This window comes from Myodes glareolus, chromosome 3 (assembly GCF_982192425.1).
Source record: "Myodes glareolus chromosome 3, mMyoGla1.1, whole genome shotgun sequence".
In the NCBI taxonomy this organism is placed as follows: domain Eukaryota; kingdom Metazoa; phylum Chordata; class Mammalia; order Rodentia; family Cricetidae; genus Myodes; species Myodes glareolus.
Genome location: NC_142028.1, coordinates 19,631,796 through 19,659,567, shown reverse-complemented (window position 1 = coordinate 19,659,567; position 27,772 = coordinate 19,631,796). Strand labels below are relative to the sequence as shown.

Sequence of the window (27,772 nt, the reverse complement as noted above, 5' to 3'; positions counted from 1 at the left end):
CTTGCTAACATGTTTGTTCACACATGGGCTGAAATGTTCAGCGGATGATTTAGAAAAGAAAACAAATTCACATTTGCTGATATGCAAATCAAGATATATTCTGTTTTGCATTTTCATCATATTTAAAATTAAGGGAATTTGGTTGGGCTCCTTAAGTTCTAACGTCATGAGTTAAATTGCCACAGTAGACTTAGGGGTAACACAGAGATGAGTTTGCATAAGAATTCAGTTTTCCCCAGAGTTCAGGCTTTATCCTTCTAACACTGAGAGTAGAAGATGGAAACAAAACAAAGAAAGATTCATGTGAAAAATCATTACAACTCTGTCCTCTCTCTCTCTCTCTCTCTCTCTCTCTCTCAGCAGCAAAATGCAGAAAATGTACAGACTTAGGAAAATGACTAATTTGATATTTGTGTCAACAAAATACTTGCAATACTACTTTATTTTGACTACAAATAAGTATACCTTTACTGTTTTATGAGAAAAATATTTTATCTCATAAATACATGATTTGTGATTTTAAAAGGTCTTGTATTTTATTAGTCATATACAGTTGATCAGGTGATTTTCAGAGCATGAAGATATTTACCACTACTAAAATTACATCATCTTTGCTATCTCTTTTCCATGGTTTTATTCATATACATCAAGGAATTTAAAATTCATACACAGAACTAGTTATTTGCAGTTGGGGAGATAGAAAAGATATTCTGAGTAGCTGGGTAGAATGATTATACATCTCTAAATGGGTCATAAATATCAACCTCCTACTACTCAAAGCTCCAGAAACTTCATTAGAGAGGGATGGATGAGGAGAAAACTGTGAGATGGCAATATCTCGACATGATACGGATGGTGTAGGCATCAAGTCACAGTAGCTATAGTGGCCTGTACCAGATCTGTGCATGATCAAAAACCCAGGATAGCCAAAACAATCTTATACATTAAAGGAACTGCTGGAGGCATTACTATCCCTGACTTCAAACTCTATTGCAGAGCTACAGTATTGAAAACAGCTTGGTATTGGCATAAGAACAGAGAAGTTGACCTATGGAATCGAATAGAAGACCCAGATACTAACCCTCAAACCTATGAACACCTAATTTTTGACAAGGGAGCTAAAGGTATACAATGGAAGAAGGAAAGCGTCTTTAACAAATGGTGCTAGCATAACTGGATGTCAACCTGTAGAAGAATGAAAATAGATCCATATCTATTACCATGCACAAAACTCAAGTCCAAATGGATTAAAGACATCAACATCAATCTGTCCACTTTGAAACTGATAGAAGAGAAAGTGGGAAGTAGTCTACAAGATATAGGCACAGGAGGCCACTTCCTAAGTAGGACCCCAGTAGCACAGACAATAAGAGAAACAATGAATAAATGGGACCTGCTGAAACTGAGAAGCTTCTGTAAAGCAAAGGACACTGTCAGTAAGACAAAAAGGCTGCCTTCTGACTGGGAGAAGATCTTCACCCACCCCTCATCAGACAAAGGTTTGATCTCCAGAATATACAAAGAACTCAAGAAACTAGACACTAAAACTCTAATTAACCCAATTAAAAAATGGGGTACTGATCTGAACAGAGAATTCACAACAGATGAACTTCGAATGGCCAGAAGACACTTAAGGTCATGCTCAACCTCCTTAGCGATCAGGGAAATGCAAATCAAAACCACTTTGAGATACTATCTTACACCTGTCAGAATAGCTAAAGTCAAAAACACCAATGATAGCCTATGCTGGAGAGGATGTGGAATGAGGGGAACACTCATCCATTGTTGGTGGGAATGCAAACTTGTGCAACCACTGTGGAAATCAGTGTGGCGGTTTCTCAGGAAACTGGGAGTCAACCTCCCTCAGGACCCAGCAATTCCTCTCTTGGAAATATACCCTGGAGATTCCCGAACATACTACAAAAGCATTTGTTCAACTATGTTCATAGCAGCACTATTTGTAATAGCCAGAACCTGGAAACAGCCTAGGTGCCCCTCAATAGAAGAATGGTTAAAAAAGGTGTGGAACATACACATTAGAGTTTTACTCAGCGGTAAAAAAACAATGACATCTTGAATTTTGCATGCAAATGGATGGAAATAGAAAACGCTTTACTGAGTGAGGTAAGCCAGACCCAAAAAGAGGAACACGGTATGTATTCACTCATAAATGGATTCTAACCATAATTAAAGGTCTTTGAGCCTATTATTCGTGATCCTAGAGAAGCTAAATAAGAAGATGAACCTGATAAAGATTATTTACCTATCCGCCAGGAGGTAGGAAAGAGACAAGAGTCCCAGGTAACCTTGGGTGCATGGGGGGGGGGTTGTGGGAGGGTTGTTGGAAGGGGAGAGGGTTAGAGAGAAGGGGAGGAATGGGAAAAGCTTTGTGGACCGGGATAGGGGGGAGGGAGGAAGGATGAATATGGTATCAGGGAAGAATATATTTCAACTAAGGGAGTCATTTTAGGGTTTACAGGAGACTTGATTATATATGGGATCCCAGGTCCAAGGAGAGATCCCCAGATTGTTCTCTGGACAGAGGAGAGGGTGCCTGAACCTGCCTTGGCCCATAACCATACTGATGAATATTTTGCTTATCACCATAGATCCTTCATCTGGCGATGGATGGCGATACAGACGGAGACCCACATTGGAGCACCGGACTGAGCACCCCAAGGTTCAAATGAGGAGCAGAAGGACGAAGAAAATGAAAAAGGAAATAAGGACTGCGAGGGATGCTATCACCCACTGATACAAGGGGACGGATCTAATGAGAGTTTACCAAGGCCAGCTGGACTGGGACTGAACGAGGACGTGATCTAACCAGATTCTCGGAATTTGGCCGGATTCTCTGAATGTGGCTGGCCCGAAGTCTTTCTGAAAAGTCATTGACTATGACACTGGGACTTGTTTCCTCTGCATATACTGTATTTTGGGGATCCAGTCTGTTTGGATACTCACCTTCCTGGACCTGGAGGGAGGGGGGAGGAACTTGAACTTCCCACAGGGCAGGAAACCCTGACTACCCTAAGTGACAAAGAGGGAGGAGGAGAGGGAGTGGGGGGAGTGGGAGGGGGTTGGAAAGAGGGGCAGAAATGGAAACTTTTATAATTTAATAAAATTACTTTCAAAAAAAAAAATCTCAGCAGAGGTGGGAGAGCAACCTGAAGTCCCATCTATACTGAAAGAGTTTTGAAAGTTGATGCCCATCCAAGTAGGTAGAGTCAGTTTCCTTTGAAGACATGGGCTTTAGAAGATTATCCATGCCTTATCAGACTACAGTCTATTCATTTGGATATGGGTACCACTAATTGGGTATTGGAAATTATTAATAACAAAATTGTATGATTAGAATATGAAATTTGGAGGGAAATAGTGTGGACTAATATGATTGGTATACATAGAATAAATATATGACACTTTCAAAAATAAACGTTTTAAATAAATAAATGAAAATAAAGTAAAAAAAATTCTATAAAATTGGTTTTGACATGTACAGTGTTGTGTAGTTAAAATTGTTTAGATTTACTTATTTTAATTTATGGGTATGAAAGTTTTGCCTGAATGTATGTATGTGTGCCACATACATTCCTGTTGCCGAAAGCAGTCAAAAGCGGTCAATGGATCCACAATGTGGAACAGAGAATTGAACCTGGATCCTCTGCAAGGGCAGCAAGTACTTTTAACTTCTAAACTCCTACTCCAGTATATTGATTTTGTTTCTTTGTTAGAGCTTCAGTCATCGACCTTGTGCCTGCTGTGTAAACTCTCCACCATGGAACTGCACCAACATCACTCTCTGTGTACTCTAACAAGTTATTGTAGAGTCCTTGGCATATTTTTCATATCCCCCTGCTTTTATAATCTCTATTGTGATTTTTTTCTGGCTTGAAATTAATGTAGGGACAATAAAAGGCACTGATATTCTCTGTGTTTAACATGTCTCTTTGTTTTTATACTACTATTTATCATCATGTGTTCTAGAAAAGTATATGAATAGAGGTTTTCAAAAATTTGTAAAGTAAGATTCCTGAATTCTTTCATAAATTTAAAGATGTTGTAACACATAAATACTTTCCAGCATTGACCACATTTGTACAGATCTTTCATTTTTATGTGAAATCTTTCATGCACATGCAAGATTTTGAAATGACTTTCAGAGGAGGTTCATCACAGAATTTCCTGCGAAAGTAACCCCTTTCATTTGCTCTAAGTTATTGGAACAACTTAATGCTTTTCCACATTCTTGACTTCCATGAGATATCCTTTCATTGTGAATTGTTGTACTTATTTAAATAAAACTGGAACCACTAAAGACCACAGAGGATTATTGAAAGCATTTCCTGTGTGAATTTCCCGAATAATTAAATGTCTAATGACTTTGTACACCTCTTCTTTGTGAAAAATTTTGTCTTGAAAACAGCTAAAAAAACACCATTGGGCTTCCTTGTATAATTTTTTTTAATTGGGGCTATCTGACACTTTACATCCCTTAATGCCTAAACTAAATTTTGTCAGCATGTAAACAATGCCCTCATATGTCCATGGTTTCTGGATCCTATGCTCCCTTTCCCAATCTCCCTCCTGATCTTCCTCCCCAAACCCGGACTCTCTTTCTCTAGCTGTTTACTGTTTGTCTGCATTCCTGATTCCTGGCATAAATCAGGCCATGCTGGGATTCTCTCTACAATGGATCCATTTCCCCTGTCCTTCCACTCTAAAACTGCATAGGTGTTCTGACCTTATGTTTCTGTTCTCCCTTATAACATCTGCCAATCTCATCTTTAATGAATCACCTTTGTGGTTTCCTGGATTCTGCAGCCTACACCAGCATTTTAAGTTGGTTATCTGACACAGGTTCCAAAAAAAAAAGGTAGTTAAAGTGAAATGATGTGGCCACAATACCCTTGTTTTATGTCTGTGTGTGTGTGCGTGTGTGTGTAGGTTTCCAAAGTATGCTTGACTTATGCATCTGTGTGCATGTGTGCTTGTTTTAAAATCTGTAAAAACTTGTAACTCCAGATTACTACACTTTTGGAAAAATACAAACATATATGTAGCTGCCATTTTTGACCACAATATTATCTTTGGTAAGAGTACCCATGTGGGCTGATTCTAAAAAGGAGACATTCAATCTCCAAAATTCTTTAACTTACTGAAATATTCCTTCTAATCTTCTTGTTTCTATTACTTCTAATCTTCTTGTTTCTACTAGCATTGGTAAGCTGCATCGAATTGGATAAACTATATATCTAAATTTAACTTATGTCCAATTTAGATATACCAATCAGATAATGGTACACTGACTCTCAAGTGCTTTTACAGATCTAAGAGTATGACATTTAACAAAAGAGCTTCTTATGACAGAGAGTCATGCCAAATTTTGCAGCATCCTATAGCTCCTCCAAGAAGATGCATGGTTGCGAAAGATCTTCTACCTGGAGCCTTGCCTTTGGATATGGCAAAACCATTCACACAGCAAAAAAGTAGCCTTCTACCACATCAGTTTTGTGGACTGTACACCAGGAGATCAATCATCTCATCCTGCCAAGACAAGTAGACTGAACCCCACCCCTTCCCCATGAAATCTTCAGGCCTTCTGGGCTCAGCACCTAAAGGCAAGTGCCATTTCTGAAACTGGTGTTCACCAAAGACTATGGAGAGACTGGGGATTGCCTTTGTTCCTAAAAGTGCTGTCTCATTTCTCCTCATTTATCCCTCTCATATCTGCCTGTTGGCATTTGATGGCTTAAGGTACTGGTAATTCATTACTTCATTTGTTAAGTTTCCTGCTAAAAATACAGACAGGTGTACCTCTTTCGCAGGCTTCATAGTCTGGGATTAACAGGTTTCAAGTATATCTTCAGAGGTTCAGAGTTTCCATTTCCCTTTAACTGTCTTTTAAAATGTTCATTCGTTTTCAACCTAAAGTCATAGCCTTTTGCTATGACAACACAATGTAAATGTGTTCCAGTTGTCTTGCAGAAGCCTACAGGTTCCTGGGGAAAGTTCTGCTGCTTTATCAAAAAATCTGGTTTGGTGAAAGCTTAGAGTCTCCAGAGCCTATTTTAACCCAACCCATTATAAAGCATATTTTAAAGGTCACCCCTGCTTGCTAGGCCAAGACCAACTTACATTGGGCCTTCTAGACAATGCCAGCACCTGTACTAGCTCTTGAAACTTCACTATGGGTGCCACCTCTGCTGGCTCAAATGTACACTTACCTAACACCCAAAATCTGGCTTAAAAGGGCATATCTGCTCTTGTATCTCACTTATTCACCCATGCCTCTACTGTACAACTAGGGCACTTCTCTGTCCCATTCTTTCTGGCAGTTAAAAACCCTTCAAATGGCTAGCCCCATTCATCGGGCTGATAATAACTATATTTTTTCTCCTAGCAATGTGCCTTCTCATCTCCCTCAAGAAACATGCCTGAGGTCTCCAGGATGACAGTTAATAGGATGCCTCTCCACCTATACATCCTGCTAAGCATGAGCCCACCAACTCCCACATCTCCCTTCTCCCATGTCACCCCATGTCTGCAAAAAGTAGCCAGAGTTGAACTGGCACCCCTATACCCACAGAGTATGGGATGTTTGGTTGAAAGCATCACCCCAGCTGCCAACATGCATATGCTCAAAGAGTATGGAATGTTTGGGTTAAGGCTTCACCTTAGCCTCTGGCATCCATATATCCAAAAAGTCTGGAATGTTTGGGTGGAAAGTCCCATCACAAGTTCCTCCCCTGGGAGTTGCCTCAGTTCAGCCTTCACCCCCGAGAAGCCCACCAAAAGGTGGCCCCTCCTCAGTGGTATTCAAGACCATTCCCACAGGGTATTTAAACTGCTCCCCAGAGAACAAACATGTAGGTTTCTGGTCATCCTTCCCCATCTCCTCAATGAGGGTCTGAAAGGGTACCCAGGAGTGCTGGCATGCATTAAACCTGGGCTTTTTCTTTAAAAAAAAATCAGTTTGATTTGGTCTGATTTGGATTATTGCATCGGTAGAGAGGTACTGAGATGTAAAAACTTTTCATGAACATATACCCTTCTGTGATGACAGGTTTTATGTTTCCAATCACACAGTGGTGTGGATGGGCACTTTCAAGTTCCAGGGCCATGTATGTGCCAACAAGCATTCAGGCAAATTACATAGCCACCCAGGATCCTCAGGCCCTATGTGACATGAATGCAACATGGCCACATCACCTATGCATGACCCAGCTATGTAAGTCCCTGTGTACATACACTAGGCCTTTAAAAGCTGGACACGTCCACTCCACACTCTCCCTGCTCCAACTTTCTCAGGCCTGTGTGTACATGTCTTCCTCTTTAATAAATTCTTCAATTGGATTTTGTTGTGTGTTTTGTGATCTATTCTGGCTCGCACCCGGTAATTTCAGCAGAACTCTTCAGCAAACTATATTAGCAGAAATAGCACGATGCTTTAAGAAAAATAAGAGTGTGAGGTTTTGATTTAGAAGCAAGTGTCTAATATACTAATTTGATCAGCATTTTGTTCAGTGTTTACTCTATGTGGTGCTGAAACATTGAATTAATAACTATAAATTATTGGCCCTATAGATAAAATACATAATAATTGTAATATATAATTAAATAAAATGTATGATAGTGATAATATAAAATAATTATAACATATTAATAAAACATTGAATTAATATTTGAATCCTTCTTTAACAGCAACCAAAAAATACTTAAAATAAACAAAATAAGAAGAGTAAACAGTTACTAAACTGTCACAAGGAATACCACATATTTAAGAATTTTCTCATACCATAGGAAAATATTACATTTGGATGATATTAGTAGTATTTTGATTGCATTTATTTTTAATTAGGTTGAGAAAATAATGAATCAGGAAACTGTATGTTTAGGAAAATTATCAGAGATTCTAGAAACATAGAGTTCTTTTGGATTGGAAGGGCTTATATCTCTAAATCAAATAGTGTTTGATTATCTGAACTAAGTTAAAACTTAGCCAAATTGAAAGAATCAGCTCCATAATGTAACTAGCAATTCCATATTGAGAATGTTTGAATTAAATTTATAGATAAAGATTCACGTATAAGTGATTTTAGCCAATATCAAGGATAGTTATTTGCCTATTGGCATGCGAAGTTAGACGGAATCAAATGAACACAATGCACTTCTTAAAGATTGACACTTCAGGAAAGAAATAGCAGCAAAAATAACTCCTTTATGTATGTTAAATAAATTAAAATGAAGATTAGACCTGAAGAATATCTGACCTACGACAGTTAATAACAACAAGTTTTATGTATAACAGCCAATGATTGGAATAGGTCATCAGAAGGCAAAGTGACTTATCTACAATGTACTATTCATTTCAGTTCTGGAATACTACTTACCAGGACCAACCAGGAACCACAATAATATAATTATAGAAAATTTTTTGTTTTGTTATAGTCCTTGTATGCTAATGATACTCATTTTAAAGTTCTTGGTTTAAATTACACATTTATGCATATGTACAATATAGTTCAATAGAAAGGCCATAGTTTTGTATTATTATATTATTATTAATTATGTTAGTCTTTTTACATTTGCTGAAAGCAGCCAACATGTTGAAAGCAACTGTGGGAAAAACAAATAGCCACAATAAATGATGGAAGTAACATATGGATAAGCGTTTTTAAGTTTTTTTAAATTCTTCTCTCATACAATATCCAACTACTGTTTCCTCTCCCTCCATTCCTCCCAATACCTACTCCCACATACATGTCCCCTTTCCCCCATATTCACTTCTGCTCTGTTTCCCTTCAGAAAAGAGCAGGCCTCCCACAGATATCAGCTTAACAAAGCATCACAAGCTACAATAAGCCTAGACACAAACCCTTATATCAGTTCTGGATGATACAACCCAGTTGAAGGAAAAAAGTACCAAGAGCAAGCAAACGGGTCAGAGATACCTCCTCTCCTACTATTAGGAGTTCTACAAAAACATGAAACAACAACCAAAACATATTTCCACAGACCCATATAGGCTCCATGATTGCCATGTTTGCAATTTGCAGGGCTAATCTGGATCAAAGAATTAGGGTCAGTAAAGTAACTACTATAATTTAAAAACCCTGAGGTAAGATTGATCAATGAAAAGGTTTAACTTTAACACAGTATTTCCATACTTTTACATCATTTTATATACTGTAATTATGAGCAAAGGTAATAAGCAAAACTTCTCTATTTCAGTACTAAATAACTTCAATCAAAATCCTTAATTCAAGTAAACATAGTTTCATGATCTAATAAAATAATTACATCAAGTACCTCCCCAATGTATAATATAAAATGGGTCACTTGCAGCCAACAGGTTTGATGTTCAAAAATAGAATATTAATAACTAATTGTAGTTGTTTCTAAATAGTAAGAGTAGCTATTCATAATTTTGTCTAAAAGGTTCCAAATTGTATATAATACAAAAATGTTCATCATAAATATTTAACATTTTTAGGTAAGATTAAATTGTATATATACTTTGAGAAAAGACTGCAGTGATCTTCATGGTTCTAGAAAAAAAGGAATAAAATACTTTGAACTGTGGGCTGAAATAACACTTTTTTCATAAATTAATTTTAATTAAGAAATTTCATTACAGCAACAGGAAAAGTAAGTAAAATGGGTAAATAAACAAATTCTACTATTTTGAGTATTGCATACATCCTTTTACAGACTATATACTTGCTGAATAGGGGCTACAGGCTTTAAAATAAGATGCATTTATAGCAACCAGAATCAAGAATACATAATGTAGATTCACAGATACCTGTTACCCAGTATTATCATCAAGCCGATTTAGTTGCTTACCATTAATACTCACTTCCTTTTAGTATATATTTGTCTCTAGGTGGAATGGTTATAGTGGAGCCCTTTTGATTTGCATAAAATTCCAGTGACTCTTGGCCCATGATTTCTCAAATATAATTCAAATAATTTTATGAAAGAAGATCTTGCACAATTTGAACATGTTGAACTGAATTTGCAGCCACTGTTGTCCTGAAAACCACCTTGCAGACCATACTGACATTGAACTCAGAGATCTACCTTCCTTCTGAGTGCTGGGATTAAAGGAGTTCTGGGCAAAATAGCACACTATTACTTCTGATTTGATTTAATTGAAATTAAGCATTAAAATAACTATGTTTTCTGTTTCTGAGTTAATAATATATGCTTACAATAATAAATTTTATGGCAAAGGAAAAAAGTTCTTGAACTACTTGCTCATAGATTTTTTTTTTTTCTGTACAACATGCTTCATGTAGTTGGGATTTTCTGTTCTTTCAGCCTACATCCCAGATGCCTCAGTATCAAAAGAGAAGTCTGCTTTAATTTAGCATTTCCTAGAATGAGGATTAATGAATGGACTGAAGGATACATGAGCCCAGTTATCATGCAAATAATTTGAACCAGTTCACTATGATGTTTCTCGGCAATCCATGATGTCAGAAGGGACAGAATGTAAGTAGCATAGAGCAGGAGGAAGGAGATTATAATTTTCATGGCACTTGTATGTGCCTTTGTATTGGGGTCTCTGTGTCCTCTGGCATTGAGCTGCATTTTCTGGCAATGTTTCCACAAAGAGAGGATTAGCAAGAGAAAAGAGATCAAAGCCAATGAAAATGGTGTTACAGAAAACATAGCCGAGTTGAATAAGAACAGCTCTGAAAATAGTACAAACTCTGTCTCCGTGGAATTCACAGTTGTGTTTCCTCCATATTGATGGAATCTTTCTTCAAGAGTGATGCTCATTTGCATCAGATTTGCAAGCAAGAAGGTCAAGCTTCCCAGCAGTATCCCCACAATCAGTTGTTTAAGTCTCCTTTTCAAGTAGAGAAAGATCTGCCAGGAGAAATTAGCTATTTTGAGTAAATAAAAGATGCTAAGGGCTGTGGCAAGCCAGAGATTGAAGTGGCCAGATAGTATAGAGCAGAACATAACTATTTTTAATTCTTCTTTGGTAATAAATGAAATTGATCGAGTTTTAACCCAAATAAATAGTACTTCCCAGATGAGAGTAATTCTGGAAATGGCCAAGATAATGAGGATTTGATCAATTGGAGAAAGCTCTCCTTTATTGACCCAGTCAATGCAGTTTTTCACCATTATCAATCCATTGCTCAAATTCCCCAAAATGAACTCTGCAGTTACTACTGTAGTGGAGATGCTGTACAGGACAGGTTCCATGTTGAAATACAGAAAACTCAAAGTCTAATAGCACCGCTCGTCATGTGCTGTTTAAATGTCTCGCAAATGGTTCAATGTGCAGCTAAATTCTTCTTCCTCTTTGTCCTGCTCATTCTCCATTCTCCTATTTTAAAGCAAGACAGCCATCTTCCATTTGGCATTGAATTTGAACATATTCTTGTTAAGTATTTTTCTGAAGTTCTCTGATGAGTCCTAACTAATGTTTTTATATATTTGCCGTGGGCTATAATATTTAGCAGATGATGTGAAAATCAAGCTCACATTTGCTGATATGCAAATTAAGAAATACTCTTTCCTCCTCTTTTGCATCTTTGGTCTTTTTCTGATTTACGAAATTTGGTTGTTCCAACTTGAGTTCTGAAGTACGAAAGTTCCAAAAGTCTGATTTAAGAAATATGAAGTTGAAAAGAAGTTTTGTACTCAAGCCTCTTTTAAGCCACTGAAGACCCAAAAGACTTGTGGTGACAGGTATGTGTTTTTTTTTTTCATAAAACTTCAGATCCAATGGAACTCAAGCTCCATTTTTTTCCAATCTGAGAACAGAAACTTGCTTCAAACAATGAAAGAGAGGATGGTTTTAAGGAGTCAACATCTCTCTGCCAGAAGAAAAGAAGAAATCAGAATTTCAAAATATAGACTAAGATGATTAATTTGAGATTCATGTTAATAAAATACTTTAAACATTGTCTTAACCTTGACTAATATAAAATATTGTTATTCCACCTGATAAAAAATATGTAGTAAATTAGCAATTTATGAATTGAAAAGCTTTGCATTTTATTAATCACTCAATTTTTTTCAGGAGGTATACAGAACACTTGGAAATTTACAATTAATTTTTAAATTTGACTTACAACTTAAAGAAGTTGTATTGTTCCCAATGCCAGCATTTACAGTTCCTTTTCCACATTCTCAGTCTTATATATCATTATCAAGGAAGTTCAAAGTCTGACGCAAAAGGGAATGATTGGAAAAGGAAAGTGGTTACTCGATTAGCTGAGTAGGCAAGCTTCAGATGTCAGTAACCATAACCTGCAGGGGATGGAAAGAGAGGGCATCAGAAAATAATCTAGGCAGTGAGTGGAGTAACTGGGATTCTCAACGATATCTGCAAGTGTCAGGTGCTATCATTTCAAAAAGCAATCCTCAAAATGATTGCAAATACTTAATCCAAACAGTACTGGGTGAGTGTTTGGATTCAATAAACTATCCTAAAACCTAATAAGCAAAATGAAGACAATAAATTCCGCTTCTTATGCCTTTTGTATGCCAAGTTATCAAGAGTTAAAATGAAAAGTTGTGGTAGTGAACAGGGGTAACTGTCTCCTATCTCAAGCAAGCTTAAATTTGAGCCAAAATGGAACAGACTTTAGCTGATCATCACTCAAGAATGACGGCTGTGGAAAACTGTCCGTTATTTGTTTCCTTGACTGGACTGAAATGATACAGAAGTTTCTACATGCTAGGCTCACACCCCAGAGCAGAATACATAGTCTTTATTCTCACCTCAATGAAAACATTGGCAGTTGCAGAATACAGATGTTTTTGTTGTTCTTTCTGCTGGGCACATGTTGAATCTTCTACATGTATTTTCTCTTTATTAATTTAATTTTACTTATTTTTATTTAATTTTTGTTGCTTGTCCCCACCACATTTTGGGGGAAGGTGTTCTAGATGTAGTTCCGCCTAACCTTAGGTTCCCTGACCTAAAAACCAAGGTGGTTGTCTACTTTTTTAGTAATCTTCTTGCTTCTGGTGTAGAAAGGAGGAAGCAAGAAGGCACTGCAGTAGAACCCTTTGAGCCAGTCATCTAAGTGTGAAGCCGTTTAGGTTCATAAGCACATATCTCATTAAAAAGGACAATTACTTTTACCATTTCCTAATCTCATCTTCAGCTGTGTCTTCTCTTCCCTTTTGCATTAGAACAGTTTGTTTTAGATTGTAAAATAAGAGTTCCTCTTTAAATCAGGATCTTTCCTTACAGAAGGTCACAAACTTTGTAGAGGCATAGGAGGCATATAATGTAGCTCCCTACAAGTGACATTTGTAAACTCTGGATCAACCACCCATGCCACTCCTGGCAGAGAATGTTATTGTATTGGTATTCATATTTCCTGTGGTATCTGCAAAGCAGAGAGCTTGGATATCTCCTTCCTTTGTCTCTTCTCAACCCAACATCCTCCTCATGATAGCTCTATATTCACTCAGGCAAAATAAATATTCTACAGTAACATTTTTTAGCTTTATGTATTTATAATGTCTGAATAATTAGATATACTACATTGGAGTTTTTAATTTTAATCTCACAGGTCTGAAAAAACACTACTTTATATCTTTTGATTCTAGGAGCAAATGAGAGTTTGACCCCGGGGTACTTCATGACACTTAGGGGCAACTAGAGCCAAGTATGTCTATGCGGAGTATGGCCATTACAGGGCCCCAGATCCAGATATGGTTCTCAGCAGCAGCCTGGGCCTGAATGGCAACCTGTTCCTGGGTGGTAGCACAGTCCACCAATCTGTGTGACCCCTGCTGTGATTTAGAATCATGCCCATATCATGGACATTCTTATGGGCCCTAGTGATAAACTGCACCACAGAGTTCAATGCAAACACCAACTGCCACTGAATCATGGACCCAGACATGGCCTCAGGCAGCAGTTTGGCCTGGTCAACATTCTTGGTCTGAGTGGTAGCTACGGCACCCATGATGGTAGCACGGCCTCTGGACATCAACAATGTTTCAGGATATGGCCCAGATCTCAGGCTTCATATGACCTTTGGTAATACTTTGAGGTCATAGGTGTCTATATAGACCTCAGCTGTACTAGGTCTACAGGCATAGACATGGTCCCCTGCAGCAGCCTAGGCCCGGATGTTACTCTTGCCCTAAGTGACAGCAAAAGCCACACAGATTAGTATAGTCCCAGTGTCAGCATGGCTCTGAACCTCATCTCAGCCCCAGGAGGCAGCCCAGGCCCCTGGTGTCAGCATGGCACTCAACAGCAACAGGAATCATGGTTATAAACAGACCCTAGCTACTGTAAGCCTGGAGGTCCACACATGGCCCTTGGTAGATAGATATCTTATCCAGACATTAACGTGATCCAAGATGGCAAGAAGACCTCCCTCCTTAGCCTAGTACTCACCACCATCACCATGGAGTCAGGTGACAAGCTGGCATGCAGCATCTGCCCAATCTTCTACATCTACCTTTATTCCTTTATGTGTCTTTCCATGACATATGAACCATTCTGCTTCTCTAACTCTCTCAATCCTCTGTTCACTGTTTACTTAAAATGAGGAGGCCCACATGACCTGCCCTCTTAGGTGCAATGCAGGTCCCTGGCTGCCTTCCTTCCAACCTGGGTCCAGAGACCCTGGCTGACTTTCTTCTGCCTGATGGGAAAATCTCAGTTAGGCCACATCTTGGAGTGAGTGATGCGGTCCTTGGGTCAGCCTGGGCCCATAGCCTTAAGCTGATTTTCTTCTCTATTTTTTTTTTTAGTTAAAATGTAAGTACACATTTAACCCTTCCTCTTTTTCTTTCTTTTAAATTCCTCCCTCTTCCTCTCAAATTCAAGTCATCATTTTTAAAAACGTTATTGTACACACACTAATAAACATATAAATGCAACTCTTGAGTCCATTAGGTGTGTTTATATGCGTAAATTTTAAATACTGATTACTTGGTATTGGGTAACAAATTAGAGAGCTCATCACTATGGAAAATTAATTTTCTCTCTCATCTGTTGCTCATACCTCTTCATCTAGGCATGCGACCATCATAAAATTTTCTTCACTCATGTTGACATGTCAACTAATGCTTAATTAATTCAGCTTTTCTTAAGATTTGTTTGTCATTTACTCAACGCATTTAAATTAAACATTTACCAATCTGTCTCAATAACTTTTTACTGAATCCCTTAAAAATTCAAATTACTATGGAACAGATGACACAATTGATTGTTCTAGCTACCACTCTAAATGTTTATGTTGTAATTCATCAAAGGAAAAGGAACTGTATGCTCAAATTAAGAATAACAAAACAGACTTGATGATATTTTTTGTTTATAACAACTTTACTTTGGGTGCCCAGACAAGAAAAGATGTATATCTTCTGAGGGATTATCAAACAACTCTGGCTCATCCATAAATGAAATAGAACTTAGTAACAAAATATGGATTAATCTCAAGAACATTACATTGAATGAAAGGTGACACTTTCTTATCTACCATCTCTCCTCCCAAAGTATCATTCTAAGAAAGGAAAATCTCTAGGAACAGAAATCACATGTGGTTTTATTTTTTCAGTAACCATGGAATCATGAAAACTATTCACAGAGGGGAAGAACCAGGGAATTTTAGGAGATGTGATTCTTACTATGGCCTGTGTACACCTTTAGATTCATGGATTTATATAATGATTAAACTCATAGAATGCACAACACATTAAAATTATGACAGAATTTATTGGAGTGCTACCTTCAAATAACATAATGAAGCATTTATCTCATAGCTTAAGACGATAAAAGGCTAACTCTTAGATCATTGGCATTCTCCATCTTGAAATTGATATATCAAATAGCATCACAATTACATGGTGTTTTGAATATTCAAATCACTGTGTTTTATAAGCTAATATAAATAAAAGGTTTTATAAAACATTAAAACGAAGAAATAAAATAAACATGGTATTTTAAGTGTCATATTTTTATGTATATTTTGTCTACAAAAGACCAAAAGAATAAAATGAAAACCAAAAGTATATCAGACAGTTCAAACAATTTTGTTCATCTTGTAAATAAAAGAAGTTATACCTTGCCATGTGTCCATCATCTGGCACCCAATCTCATAAAATTTTGTAACATTTAATTTGAGAACTAAATTATATATCATTTTACAAATTTCCATCACACTATTAAAATACTGATTATAGTCTTTGGTAATGGGTTTGGTATTATCTTGTCATGTGAGCATAGGTACCTGTATAGGCAAGAAGAGAATATATGATCCCTTAAAACTGTAGTGAGAGGTTTGTTGTGAGCCACCTAATGTGGTTGCTGAGAAACTCTTTGGGTCTCCTGAAAGAGCTAAAAGCACTTTTAACAAATGTGCCCTTTTTTAGTCATTCTTAACAGATTCCCATGTGGCAGCAACCTCTGTCTCCAGATATTTTTTATCTGAAATTGAGGTACAGACAATTCTTACTGCACTCACAGCTGTCAGCTTCATCCACCTCTCGTTACATCTTCTAGCATCACATTCTCATCTTCACATGACAGATTGTATTCTGTACATGCAACTATTACAAAGCTATGAAGAAAACAGATTGCCTCCCTATACTTGTCATGGACTAGCCTCAATGGGATTCACTCATTCCAGGGTAGGAGCTTGAGGTTTAAAATTACTAAGCAAAAGGAACAACAGTGTGAGAGAAATAAAAGGCAGAAACACAGAACAACACTGGGAGGGAAATTCAGTGAATAACGAAATCATCCACGTTTATTTTCCACTTGCTTACATACCTCACTCCCAAGGGGAGGGGCAGGCAACAGACTTCATTAACATGATATAAGGAATAAACAGAGCATCCTCAGTCAAGCACTTTACTGTTTGGACAGAACATGAAACACCTTTGACCAAGTATCCTGCACATAGTCACTCCCTAGAACTTCCTGCCAATTCCCTGAAGGAATAGGAATAGACTTAAATTTTCTGAACTATGATCAAGGTAGATCAGATCCACTTCTATACTCAATATATTAATTAATCACAACCTAAGTCAGGATCTCTTGTTTGTAACTATACCTATTGTCAACAACTTTGAGAGAGCAAGAATAAACTCAAACTCTCTGACTTTTAGTCAAGGTGGAATGGACTCATCTGTGGGCCCTGGCAATTCCTCCTTTTTAGTTATTTAATAAAGTCTGTCCTTCTGCTATAGGACACATGACTGTGCCTGTCTTAGGGGCCCTTTTCTCATTTTTCAGACTTACCTGACATCAGTAAATACATTCTGTCACGTATGCCCTTTGTCTTAGGCACCTGGGGGAGAAGGATCTTATCTGTCACTGACTATTGGCCTCTGTAAATAAAGAGTTATGTGGAGTTTATCTCTGGATTCTGAGCCAGTTTTCTGTCATGAGAGTTAACCAGAAACTAGATAATGATATGCAAGCAGATAATGCTTTGTGATACACACACTCTTATGGATATAATATCTCATAACAAAGGAATTCAGGAAGACCAGAGGTGGAATTGCCGTTTTAAATATTTTTAGGATGTCTTTAAAAACTTTTAGCTACAATCAAAATCCAAATTTGTCCTTTTAAGCATATCAAACCTAAGGGTATATTGATAATGTCAAGATTCTTTCAGACAAGGATTTTTATAATCAGTAACATCTTCACAATGAACTAAAGCAGTTACAAACATTGACAGGTCAATTCTATAATTCTAGCATAGAAATAATATACACACAATTTGCCAAATCACAGTTCTTTTAAATCCAGTCTAATCAGAAGACAAGAAAAGGTTTCTGTGATGGGGGAGCTATGAGTGCTTTTTTCTCTCCTGTAGTCCATTTGCATTGCTGCTACTAAGTTTCAAAGATCAGTTTGAACTCTACCAGTCTCTGAGCAGCAGAAAAAACTTTTTGGCTACTCCTACAAATTTCTGAGGAGGGACGCCAGTAGTCCGTTTTCTCCATAATGAGTGTTTTTTCCCCAAGAGGAGAAAAATGTATTCCCAAGTTAAAGTATGGATGAACTACCAAACCTTCCATCAGGATTCTAGGGTAAACTCCAAAGTAAACAAGATACACTGAGCTCTAGAAATTTGTTCAGTAGGTTCAGCAAGAAACTAAGAATCACCAATCATCACTATGATCTTTCTTCCTGTCTCAGACTGCAGCATGGTGAGATAACAAGGTCAGGAAAACAGGTTCTTATTCCAACGTGTCTGTCGGCCACCAGTGGCTACAATATCATCAGAACTGGCACTCCTCTATTTTGCAGACAGTTTCTTTTTGTGGAAAAAAAAAGCACAAACATAACCTTGACCTTATATTAGAATAAGATTGGGTCCTTTCCATAATATACTAAGGGTTTAAAGTCCCTGCTATTTTTAAAGTTGTGTTTTTAGAGCTCTAAGGACACATTAATTGTATGATTTATAGAACCAGTAATTTGCCTATCAGCTTCTGTCAGCTGCCTGGTGGAATTAGAATTATTATTCCCCTTAGTAACTTCAACAAGAGACTCAAGATCCCTTGTAAACAACAATAAATAGAAACATAGCCTTTGGATATCTCCCAAATATTTTCTGGAATCATTTAAAGATTCTAAGATATCTTTCTAATCCAAGCTACACTTATCACTAGCTGGCAGGTAGCAACTTTCTCATTTACATTTTCACAGATGCTTACTTGGATGCCCAGAGCTGTGCTGTGGCCCACATCTGTTTGCTAGGCTAGCACAGCTAGCTGCATTCTCTGCCTCTTGGCCTTCCCGCAGGTAACCTGGGTCCTCAGCTTGCAACATTCAGTTGAGCTACATGGCATGCAACTGCACTCTGCAGCTCAGTGGTTCCACCACAAACCAGGGATTGACTACATCTGTGGCAGCAGCTCGCAGAAGTCTCAGTAGCCCCGCTATAGGCCAGTGGTGGCTCCACGTGCACAAGTTGCCTGTCATGGTTCCGCCTTGTTAGGAGTGTAATGATTAGAGTTATTAAGCAATGGAACAGAGATATGAAAGAAATAAAAGACAGAAACACATAACAGTACCGGAAGAGAAATTCAATGAATAATGACATCGCCTGTATTTATTTTTCACATGCTTATATACATGCAAAAGCAGAAAGGCAGGCAACAGACTTCATTAACTTGATATAAGAATAAAGAGAGCATCTTCAGTCAAGTATTTTGGTTTTTGGACAGGACTTGTAATTACCAAACCCGTAGTCCAAATGTCCTACAGGCAGTCACTCCCTAGCTGATCTCCTGTTGATCTCCTGAAGGAGTAGGAATAAAATTGAATTCTCTGATCTTTGGTCAACGTGGAGCAGATCAACCTATATACTCAAAATGCTAATTAATCACGCCCTAGATCAGGATCTCTTTTTTGTAGCCATAGCTATTGTCTACAACTTTGATAAGAAAGAATAATCTCAAACTCTCTGATCTTAAGTCAAGGTGGAACTGACATACATTTTTTTGTCGCTGGCAATTATTTAGTTCATCATTTTTCATTGAAATTTTTCAAAAACGCAAGTAACATACTTTTTTTTTACATCAATGGCATTCTACATTTGCAAGTAGAAATACCAGATATATCACAATTGTTATCATCATACAATATTTGATGTAAGACTTTTCAATGATTGAATGAATGAATAAATTAGTGAACAGCAATAAGAGAACAGAAAAGGTGATCACAAACCAGAACTCTACACTTTAAAGCATTTCTTTACAGAAATAAGTAATGAATAATCCATTTCTTGAAATGAGTAGGTTGAGAACTTAATGAAGATTTAGCAGAGAAAATACAGGACACATAATCATTTTTAGCTCCTCTATTTCAACTCTTGTACATAACTGAACTGATTATCAATTCTGTTTATTTTATTTTCATTTCTGTCAAATAAGATCATTTTCCTGTTCATCATATGACTGTGCCCCATAGGCTTCGTTACACTTTTATTCCTAGGAAAATCCAGTTATTTCTCACCTCATACGTATATAAGGCGATGAACTAAGGACATTTATTTTCCTAGAAGGATACTGAGTTAGAAGACTCTATCAGTCATAATTTCATCTTTTACAAATTATATTTCAAATGTTTTGGTACATTCCTGATGACTGCATCACAAAATGAGTACCTCCTAATGGTCACAATTTTACCTCAGAATAATGTATTCCAATATTTCTTTAATTTGAAACACAGACTCTAATAGAATAATTAGGATGATGTGACATTGTGATATTGAGGAATTTAAAAAATGCTTCTTGGAATCCTCATTTGAATTCAGGCATGCAAATACCTGAATTCCAACACATATTTTAATCTTTACTTCTAATTAAAAATGTTTAGAACATTTGTAACATTAAAAGTTACATTTATTAGAACAAAACTATAGTGTCCTTTCTATAGTATTTACTTCTTATATATAGCATAGATTTCTTTTTCATTTTAAATTTTCAGAAAGCCTCATGGTGACAATTCTGTATATTTATTAATAGAAAGATGTCTTATAGTTAAACATTTTATATTAATATATCCCTGAATATAAATAAACTAACGTATTTTTATAAGTATATTTTTGTAAATGCAGTGTGTTGAATTAGAGTTCATTCCAACCATACATTTTCAGCTTCCAAAAATCTTATGCTCCAAAGAAATGAATAGAAATTAATTAATTTTCAGCATGCAAATGTCTTGTGAGGCCTGACATTCCCCAGGAATAGGAGCATGTGTTTTAGGAACCAAGGCACTGAGTGTTTTGGGGTTTGCCCCTCAGCCACCACAGTACCTTAAGTGATACTTGTCTCAGCTTATTGTCTGCAAGGATCAAAACACAAGAGTGGACTGAAGGATGTGCGTATCCAATAATCTGGTGATAAAAAAAGCAGCTTGCTTTTCTCCAGGATTTCAAATCTTGAAATTAGAACAAAAAATGACAGAAGGACAATGGCATACAGTAAGATAAATGCAGTTACAGTTTCCAGAGCTCTGATGTGGGCTGTGGTACTTGCATGTCTGGATTCTCTTGCACTGAGCTGCATAATCTTCAGATGTCTCCACAGAGAAGTGATGAGCAGAAGAAATGTCATTAAGGTCACAGTTAATGGTATGAATGTAAATATATACTTGGTAAATAAAATAGTTTTGGTAACTTGAACAGAATTATCCAAGATAGAACCATCAGACATGTTACTTTTAAATCCATGAAACCAGGCATCAAGTTGTATGTTTGTAAGTATGATGCTAGAAAATAAAAGAACCAGAGATGCCAGCAGTGTTACTGAGACCACCTTGTTAACTCTCCACTTTAGTTGAAGAAAGATAGAGTTGAAAAAGTTACCTATTTTGAGAAAATAAAAGATGCTGAGGCATGTAGCAAGCCAGACGTTGAAATGATTGGACACTGTCAATAAAACAGTATTTATCTTTATCATTTTCTCACTAATCAACAAATCTGACCAGACATTATATAGAGATACAAGTATAAATACAAACCAGAATTCAGTGAACCTGCAGATGGCCAGAGCAGTGAGAATCTGATCTACTGAAGAGATCTTTCTTCTCTTGAGCCAGTCCTGGATGTTCACCACTGCTATGAACCCATTTGCTGAGATTCCAAGTATGAATTCCACAAAGAGAATGGCCCCAAAGAGGCTCTGTATGAGAGAGCCCATTGTCCATAAATAATGCAAGAAGTCTAATACAACTCTTAAAGTTCCTTAACGAAATAATTTCAAGTGGCAGTGGTATTTATTGAATATTACAAAATATCGTCCCATTGAGAACTGATTATACAATGATAAGCCAAGAAACATGAAGACTCCATGACACTGTCATTTTTTTCAGGCACTGAGTTGCTTGGAACAGATGCAGGATGTTCTGAACAAAGCAGTCAGCAGTCTTATAGCTGAACAATGCTAGAGCATATACTCAATTTTCATGTAATGATAATGCAAAAAGCCAATTTGCATGATTTTGAAGTTTTTCTTCTTCTTTGTTTTTTCATTCTGATCTTGTTTTTCTCTTTTAAGATCCTCCTTTTGTCTTAAATACACATTTTAGTCTGTCAAAATAAGCTGGGGCAACGAATACAGCAAAACTCTAGTATAGTTACAGAAAACAAAAGCAAAGAACTTCCTGAGAAACAAAGAGGGGTTCATAAAAAAATTCCAGACTATGTACACAGATTCTGTTTAAACCTCCTCACGTGTAAAGTTGGAGTTTTCTAACCGAACTGTCTCTCAGAGAAGTAAATGCAAAGCAAATATTTCACCTCAGAAAATACGAGTTTATTCTGAAGCAAACATTTATGACCATAGCCCTGGAACACAAATTCAGCTTGTCCAAGAAAAAAAAAATCAACATGGAAATGGTTTCATTAACGTCTTCTAGTTACAGATAAAAAAAAAATCATAAAACATGGCGTTTCTCACATGTGCTGCAGTGGTATGAACAGCTGGTAAGTGGATTATGGAAAAGCAGGTAAAACTCTGTTGAAGCTTTTGGGTAAGATCTGAGGATATTCTTAGCTTTTGAGGTTAGTAGATGTGAGTGTTCGGTTAGTATACTCCATAGGTTTTTACTCATAACTGAAAGAATAGGGGATCAGACACACAATTGGACAAGAGATTGCAACTAAGGAGACTAAAGATTGCCAAAGATAATTTGATTTTGGATCCGTAACATTATAACTCTCCACAATCAAAAAGTTCTAGTCAATGAGTCCATCTTGTAGAATTTTCATAATAAATATAAAAAGGGTAATACTCCTAAAAACCCAGGCACTGAATATAATGTTGATTTATCATTTTACTTTGCATTTTGCATATTATTTACTATACATAATAAGGCTTATATTCAAACTTATTAAATCTGAAGGAGGATGGCCTGCTTATTTGTCCAAGCTGCACAGAATCAAATTAACCACACAAAAACTATATTAAAACACTGCTTGCCCCACTAGCTCTAGCTTCTTATTGGCTAATTCTTATATTCATTCAACCCATTTCTATTAATCTGTATATTGTCACATAGCAAGGGATTATTGGCAAAGATTCGCCATGTCTAACTCTGGCAGCTCCATGGTGTCTCTCCCTGACTCTGTCTTCTTTCTCCTAGCATTCAGTTCTATCTTCCCTGACTAACTAATGCCCTATAAACAGGCCAAGACAGTTTCCTTATTCATTAATGGTAATGACAGTACACAGAAGGGACTTCCACATCATAAATCCATTCCATTTTATTCCTTTTCCCAATAATACAGGTTTTTACTTTCATTAGCATCAATTAATGCCATTCTCTGTTCAGTAATTCTTATGAAGATACTGTCTCAAGGGCACTTCTTAGTTGTCCTTGGTTTAAAGCAGTGTCCAGCCATGGCTTTCATGGTTGTTGTGGTAAAACTACAGAATGCTTTGTGTCATAGTCACAACACTGAATTCAGCAAAATAATACAGTTAAGCTAGGTACAGAAAATGACCGGTTGGCTTGTTTATCTTTTCTATCATAAGGAGAACAGGATAGAATTATAAGATCCTTACTTGTGAGTCCAACCATTTTTTCCTTCTGTCTCCCAGTTTCGTGTAGTCTTGGATGAGGTCTAAGTATACAGGAGATGGATAATAACTGAAGGGAATCATCTATGTCAGGGTAGGATATTTTTATATGTGCATACTTTTATCATCCCCCTTCCCTATTTTTCCTCCAGTCGCACCCCTGCCACCAGGCACCTTCTGTCCAATTCCTTCCATGCCTCCCCACTCTCAAATCTTTTTTTCCATGGTTGTTATTGCTACATACAAATATGTATTTACACACGCATGTTATTTCTGTGTCTGTATGTACTTTTATGTACAAATTTATAAATACAACCTTCTGAGTTTGTTTATGCTGTTTGAATATATTAGCTTCAGAGCTGACCACTCTGTATTAGACAACTAATAAAGAGGTTCTGAACTGGGAAAAATCATTCCTACCCCCAGAACTCATTAGTTACCTGTTCTGGGCCTAGGGGAGGGATCACACAAAACTTTTCCCTTCAACATGATCATGTCCACTGATAGTGCCATTCTTCTCTCGTTTATGTGACCATTTCCAGAAGAGACCTTCTGCTATAGTGACCTTCACAATCTTTCTTCCCTTTCTTCTCAGATATGTCTTGAACAATTGGAACCAGAGCTGTGATGTAAATATATCAACTGGGGTTGGGTTCTATTGTTCTCTGTATTCTACACATTTGTGACTTTGTGTGATGGGCTCCATTTTCCCTAAAGAGAAAATGATTTGATAAGAGTTTGTAGCTACGTTCATCCAGGAAATGAAGCTGGCACACGAAGACAATTCTTGGGACACAGGTCTGGAATTAAGTTTGTAGATTTGCAGATGGTAATAGCTTGGGGCAAAGGTGTGTCCAGGATAGAATTTTTGTTTAATAATGCAACTGCTTTAACCTATATTACTACGAGCTTAACTTAAGAGTTAATAAACTTAAAAAACAGCTTGCCTAAAATTGATGGGTAAAGAAATTATACTTCTATAGAACCACCACTTTAGTGTGTCTCACTTCAGGCAAAGAAATATTTTTCACATTCCAGTTAAAAATCCGATTGATCACAATTATGCACTATTCACATTTTCTGTGCTTATGAATAAACAGGGATTCTATCTCTGGCTCAATGAAACAGACTCATTGGTGTGATGCATGATTAATAAAACATCAGAGAGAGAAACTGGGGTTCAACCTGAAGTTCCTAAAGGCAAAACAGCCAGCCACTGGCTCTTACTTCAACCTCAGTCCAAAAATGGCAATCCTACCTTCTGGAATCTCAGAATGAGACAGATACTGAGATCGGTCTCCTTCCACTTTATAATACTCTCTCAGACTGAGATTAAAGGCATGCACCACTTGGATTAAAAGCATGCACACCTGGTTTTTTTGGCAACTAGTGTGGTTACTTGGATTAAATGTGTGTTTTACCATGCCTGGACTGTAAAACTGACCAGCGGGGCTGTTTCACTTTCTGGTCTTCAGACAAGCTTTATTTATTAAAATGCAAATGAAATGCAACTACATTGGTATGTAGGTTCTATCATATAGCCAAATTCTTCCCCATTCTCTTTTGCTTTTATATACCACAACACAGTGCTACATAAACACTATGAATCCTTAGTTGCCTATCTCGTACCTCACCTTCCTTCATTATCTGCTCCATAACTTCATGAACTGGGCATGCTGATAATGAAGCAGTATGACACAGATGTTCTTAAAGAGATGAAGAACAGACAGAACAACAACAACACCAAAAAAACACTAGAAAAAGCAAATGCTAAGAAAGATACAGGAACATACATCTTGACTTTCAAGAAACGCACAGAGAGTAAGTACCTTATTGTGACTGACTGACACAGTCTCAATCTCTTAGTAGTACTAAGTAAAAGTGAAGGAAATATACAGTAAAATTTTCACAGATGATTCCAGCTACGGTAGAGATATACAGAAAAGAGAAACAAGACAGCATGCCCCAATGTTAAAGAGAATTGAAAATAGAAGAAAATCTGTATTTCTTTCCTTTTGTTTTTTAGTTTTAGCCACTATGAAAATCAATATGACGACTTCTCAAAAAGCGAAAATAAATCGATTATAAGACATAGCTGTACCAGTTCTTCACACCTTCTACCCTACAGACTTGGTTAGTCATGTTCAATGCCTGTCCATTCACAATAGCTAGCAAATAGAAACAACCTATATGTTTCAGCAGATGAATGGTTTATGAAGATTTTGCAAGGTGAAAATCGCAATTTCAATGCCATGAAAGAAATATCTTTTTCACTTTTTTGCCTCCTTCCAGATAGCAAAGATAGATTTATAGGGCAAATGGGGAAATAAAAACAACAAGCCAATCATGGGCTTATGGTAAAGAGGTGGAACCTTGGTCCCCAGAGAAGGCAAAACTTGAGTGGCATCTGTTAAACAAGATTGTGTCTTCAAAGGTGAAACCAGCACCAAGATATGGATGAGAGATTTCAATGTGAATCTCACACATGGTCTCAGGTGGATAACACAACTTTAGTCATCTGCACAGCCCTTGGTGGAGCTATGAACATCAACTCAGTTGCTGTAGGCAGACTTGGCTGTTGGCAGAAGACCTAGCCCAGATGACACCATGGCTCTGAGTGAAAGTGTATTCCACTTTCAAGGCCCTGGTGGAGACACAAAACTTGGATATCTACATGGACACACGTTGGAACCTAGACCATGGGCATCCAGCCCTAAATAGAAGACTTGGATGTCACCATGGTTCCAGGTGTCAGGGTAGGCCACTAGGATCGGCATAACCCAGTAGACACCTGGTTATGCACTGCCTGCCCCAGCAGCAAAGCATGGCATGGAGCTGTTGCTTTTTTTCTCTCATGTTCCCAGGCCTCAAAATTCCTGCTTTTTTGTACTTGTTTTTGATTTTTGTTTTTAAGAGACAGGGTTTTCTGTGTTGCCCTGACTGTCCTGAAACTTGCTCTGTAGACCAGGCTGACTTCAGACTCACAGAAATCTGTTTACCTCTACCTCCTGAATCCTGGACTTAAAGGTGTGACCCATCACCACTCAACAATTCTTAGAACTAAAATCTACCTCAGACAGTCTTCAATATGTGAGTTAGAATTGAGTATACTAGATGTCCAAAAGACACGGTGATTCGTCATTGAAATCAACATACGCTTAGCTTTGGTTACACAACTCTCTTACTCTTACTCCTCATCTGCTTACCCTCTACCTGCAGAGGTTTTCTTACCCCACTCCACTTATTCCCTTCCTGTACTCTCATATTCAGTGTGATCTGCTAAAGAGGAAAGAATCATTGGTGTGGGGGAGGCAATAAGGAGAGAGAAGAGTATAATAGAGCTGATGAATTCTAATCACAGCTATTATAATTTCCTTAAAGTATTGAGATAGTATCAATGAAAAACTATCATAAAAATTGTGTAACAAATGAATATATTTACAATATTTAACTACACTTCTTATTTTCATTGATAAAATAATGATGGATTTTCTTCTAAGACAGATGTACTTAAATTTGCCACTTTTATTCCTGAATATAAAAACATTTATTAAAATAATCAAATATTGTTTTTAAGAATTTCATGCATGAGGTACTGTATTTGTATCAGTTTCATTCTCCTTCTGTCCCATCTCCTCCCACCAATTCCTCTTAAAATCAAGGCCTTTTTTAGCTATAATTATCATCACACACACACACACACACACACACACACACACACACACACGCACACACACACAAACAGAAAAAAACCTACTAAGTCTAGTTTTGCTTGTACACACCCATATTTAGTGTTGACCAGCAATAGGTAACCTATCAGAAATCAAAATAATTTGATATATACATGTGGTACAAAGAAAAATGTGAACAGCAATGATTTCTTGAAACAAGCTAACAGTTTTACATAATATTTAAAAATAGTTTTAAACTTACTTTATAGAGGATAAGTATTTTTATTGGATATACCTAGCTCCATAATTCTGAAAAAATGTGAATCATATGCTGAATAATGGCATAGTTTTTATTGAAGCAGTATTAAGGAAATGCTGTAGACAGGTTTTCTTGTATATTTTATACATGTTCACAAACACAAAAAATTGCTAATTTGGTAGGCAAAGATATACTTTCCAGAAATTTGTTTAGAAATAATTTAAACATAGTCCATTTTTCAAAAGCAATAGGAAGCTGCTACTCACACCACATCTCTGATATTGGTTGAAGGACT

General features: G+C 37.0%; 1 protein-coding gene across 1 annotated transcript; it reads right to left on the bottom strand.

Moving 5' to 3' along the window:
• Positions 1-10,296: 10,296 nt before the first annotated feature.
• Positions 10,297-13,976, bottom strand: LOC125399413 (taste receptor type 2 member 124-like). Its single transcript, XM_048432848.3, has 2 exons — positions 13,947-13,976; positions 10,297-11,250 (listed from the first exon to the last, which is right to left on the bottom strand). Exons 1-2 carry the CDS (start codon positions 13,953-13,955, stop codon positions 10,297-10,299), a joined length of 963 nt encoding a protein of 320 aa, XP_048288805.3. The 5' UTR covers positions 13,956-13,976.
• Positions 13,977-27,772: the final 13,796 nt, after the last annotated feature.